General features: G+C 33.9%; 1 protein-coding gene across 1 annotated transcript; it reads left to right on the forward strand.

The window, feature by feature from the left end:
* The first annotated feature begins 707 nt into the window (after nt 1-707).
* LOC124896733 lies at nt 708-2,840 on the forward strand. The gene is made up of 4 exons (XM_047408482.1): nt 708-885; nt 1,825-2,030; nt 2,232-2,310; nt 2,662-2,840. Exons 1-4 carry the CDS (start codon nt 708-710, stop codon nt 2,838-2,840), a joined length of 642 nt encoding a protein of 213 aa, XP_047264438.1.
* Nucleotides 2,841-3,503: the final 663 nt, after the last annotated feature.

Consider the following 3,503-nt stretch of genomic DNA (forward strand, 5'->3'; position numbering starts at 1 on the left):
GGAGGAAATGGTGAAACAAACAAATAGAAAGGGGAAGATAAGATCAGTACAAAAGATTGGGTTACTAAAAGTTTTGGTAAAGGCAAAGAAGTTAGTCAAGAGGATAATTCAAATGATGAAAAACAAATAAATCAGGAGGAAGTCGATAGGGATGCAAAGAATAATAGTGTAAAAGATCACAACAGAGTGAAGGAACAGAATAAGTCAAGTGAAATATTGGATCCAAGGGAAGATAGTAGCAAGGAGAAAATATTACAAACTGACAGGGATCAGTGTATACAGGAAGAAAAGGATGAAAAAATGTAATTGCAGGTATATGATGAAGAGTTGCAGGAGTTAATGGTATTGGAGGAGATCTCATGCATAGCAATGCAAGTACAGAACTTGCTGGAAAGTAGTAATCAGAAAAATAAAGACCTAGATAAGAATGATCTTGAAGAAAATATCAACCAGGTGGCTAAAGCAGCAGATCTGTCACCTAAACAAATAGAGACTTTGAAGGAGAAGCAAGGAGGAAAAAAGAAGAAGAAAAAGAATGGTAGTGGAGCAGAGGCTAAATCACAGACAATACATACAAGGAGTCACATAGTTAAATCAAAAACTAAATGAATGCATTGATCTAGAACATAAGGTCAGTTAACCCCCAACAGGAATTTACTAGACTTATAACAATGCAAAAAAGATACCAGTGTTACTTCATTGGATTAATGGAACCTTTTCAAGATGGTAAGTATATTGAAGAGAATAGGAGGAGGCTAGGTATGAAGCATGTTGTACTAAATGTATCTGAAAAAATTTGGGTATTCATGGAAGAGAATATGGAATTTAGTATTGTGAAAGATGAAGAGCAGCAGTTAACTTTGATGATTTCCAATCAAAATGCAGGTATCTCATTGTTGGTTACTTTAGTGTATGCTATATGTAATGCAAATGAGAGGTTGTTACTTTGGGATTCATTAACTGATTTGTCAGATTCTTATCAAATGCCTTGGCTAATAAGAGGGGATTTCAATGTAATAAGAAGTGAGGAGGAAAAAATGGAGGTTTTACCTGTTACATTTAACGAAACACATGATTTTAATCAGTGGATCAGTTTATGTAACATGGAAGAAGTTCTATTTAAATGGAGTAAATTTACTTGGTAGAATAAGAGAACAGATGAGGATTGCATATTCAAGAAGTTAGACATGATTTAGTGCAATGATAGAATGCAAAACATTTTTCAGCTGATGGAAGTGGAGCATCCAGCTAGGAGTGGATCTAATCATTCTCTTATGCTAATTCAATGTAAAACAAAAAGTGAACACATAGTGAGATTATTTAGATTTCTAAATTTTTGGCTAAAGGAGGAAACTTATTTGAAGGTGATTAAACATAATTGGAATTCACAGATTGAAGGAAATCCATTTATAGTGTTTAATCAGAAGTTGAAAAACACTAAGTCAGCTTTAGCTAAATAAAGTAAAGAGTATTTTGGTAATATATTCCAGGAAAATGCTACACTGGAGGATATTATTAGGATAAGAGAAAAATATTCTGAGGAAGATCCTAGTGGAATGAACAGAGCTAATTTGTATAAAGCTCATGCTGAACTGAATATATAGTTAAAAAGGGAGGAATATTACTGAAGACAAAAGGTTGGGTATGAATGGTTCAAGGATGGAGAAAGAAATACCAAATTATTTCACACTATAGTGAAAGGAAGAAGAAATAGGCTTAGGATCAGTAAGATTCAGAATGAAAATGATGAATGGTTGGAGGAAGTACCAAATATTGCAGAGCCTGCAGTTAATTTTTTTCAGAAATAGTTCACCAAATAAAAAGATACAGAAGATTTCAGCATGCTGGAGGAAATACCAAAGGTGGTGACTGAAGAACAAAATACAAAAATAATGAGAATTCCTGATGAGGAGGAGGTCAAAAAAGCTGTGATGGGGCTAAATAGGGATAGAGCAGGTGGACCAAATGGGATGACAGGGGCATTCTACCAAGATGCATGGGAGATTATTAAACAGGACATTCACAAAATAGTAAAAACTTTCTTTTGTGGATTTTAACTTGCTAAATTCATTACTCATACAAATTTGGTATTATTACCAAAAAAGTTAGTAGTGAATAATTTTTCTGACATGAGGCCTATCTCACTTAGTAATTTTGTCAATAAGATTTTTTCAAGAATAGTTCATGAAAGGATTAAAGGAGTTTTAGTTTAATTGATATCTCCAAAGCAGGCAGGTTTTGTTCAAGGAAGGATTATTGCTAAGAATACTCTGGTAGTACAGGAAATTGTTTCTGAAATTAGAAAGAGAGGTAAACCACCTAACATGGTTTTAAAGCTTGACATAATGAAAGCTTATGATAGAGTAGAATGGCTATTTTTAACAAAGGTATTGAGATCATTTGTTTTTTCAGAGGTGCTGATAGACATGGTCTTTAGACTCTTGGAAAATAATTGGTATTCAATACTTATAAATGGTCAACCTAAAGGATTTTTTAGATTTATAAGAGGGTTAAAGCAGGGGGATCCATTGTCGCCAACTTTGTTTATAATAGCAGCATAGGCACTATCAAGGTCACTGAAGAAATTGATGCAGAAGAAGGATTTCAAGTTGTTTAGGATGCCAAGAGGAAGTTAAAAATTGAATCACCTTGCATTTGCAGATGATATGATCATATTGTGCAAAGCTGAAGTGAAAACTTTACAGTTGGTTACTGCAGTTTTGGATAAATATGAGGAAATATCAGGACAGAAAATAAACAATGAGAAGAGTGCAATTTATTTACACAAAGGGTTATCCAATGGAGTAAAGGTGTTAGCAGAAGTGCTACTGGTATTTTGAGAAGAGAATTCCCTTTTTTTTACCTCGGGTGCCCTATCTTTTACATGAGAAAGAAGAAAGACTATTATCAGCAGCTACTGAACAGAATTGCTAGTAAGGTGCAAACATGGAAGGGCAAATTGCTTTCTTATAGAGGTAGAGCTGTAGCCTGTACTGATTAAGCATGTATTATAGAGTATCCTAATACATTGTTTATCTGTATTGAACCCTCCCATGAATGTATTGACTACTATTCAAAGAATGATAACTCAATTTTTTTAGAGTAGTAAAATTTAAGAGAAGGGAATGCATTGGGTAAGATGGAAAATAGTGTGTTTACCACAAGAGGAAAGGGGATTGAGTTTTAAAAGAATTGTTGATATCTCTATGGCATTGTTCTGTAAAGTTTGAAGGACTTTCAGGACTACAAAAACAATTTAGAGGGATTATATATTTAATAAATATTGCAAAGAGGAGCATCCAAAAGTAGTAATGTGGAAAATAGGTATAGGTGGATCACAAGTGTGGAAAAAGATGCTAATAGCAAGAGACATGGTAGAGCATTTGATAGTATGGCAAGTAAAGCAAAGAAACAGTGATATATGGTTGGACAACTCGACTGGACTAGGAGATTATATTCTATAATGGAAGGAGCTGATGGAGATCAAAGTCAATATAAACAGA

This window comes from Capsicum annuum, chromosome 3 (genome assembly GCF_002878395.1).
Source record: "Capsicum annuum cultivar UCD-10X-F1 chromosome 3, UCD10Xv1.1, whole genome shotgun sequence".
In the NCBI taxonomy this organism is placed as follows: domain Eukaryota; kingdom Viridiplantae; phylum Streptophyta; class Magnoliopsida; order Solanales; family Solanaceae; genus Capsicum; species Capsicum annuum.

Coding starts and splice junctions, on each gene's coding strand:
- LOC124896733 (XM_047408482.1), top strand. CDS start 708: ATGGAACCTTTTCAAGATGGTAAGTATATTGAAGAGAATAGGAGGAGG. Junction 2,031..2,231: donor AACAGGACATTCACAAAATA/GTAAAAACTTTC, acceptor TCTCCAAAGCAG/GCAGGTTTTGTTCAAGGAAG. Junction 2,311..2,661: donor TTCTGAAATTAGAAAGAGAG/GTAAACCACCTA, acceptor TTGCATTTGCAG/ATGATATGATCATATTGTGC.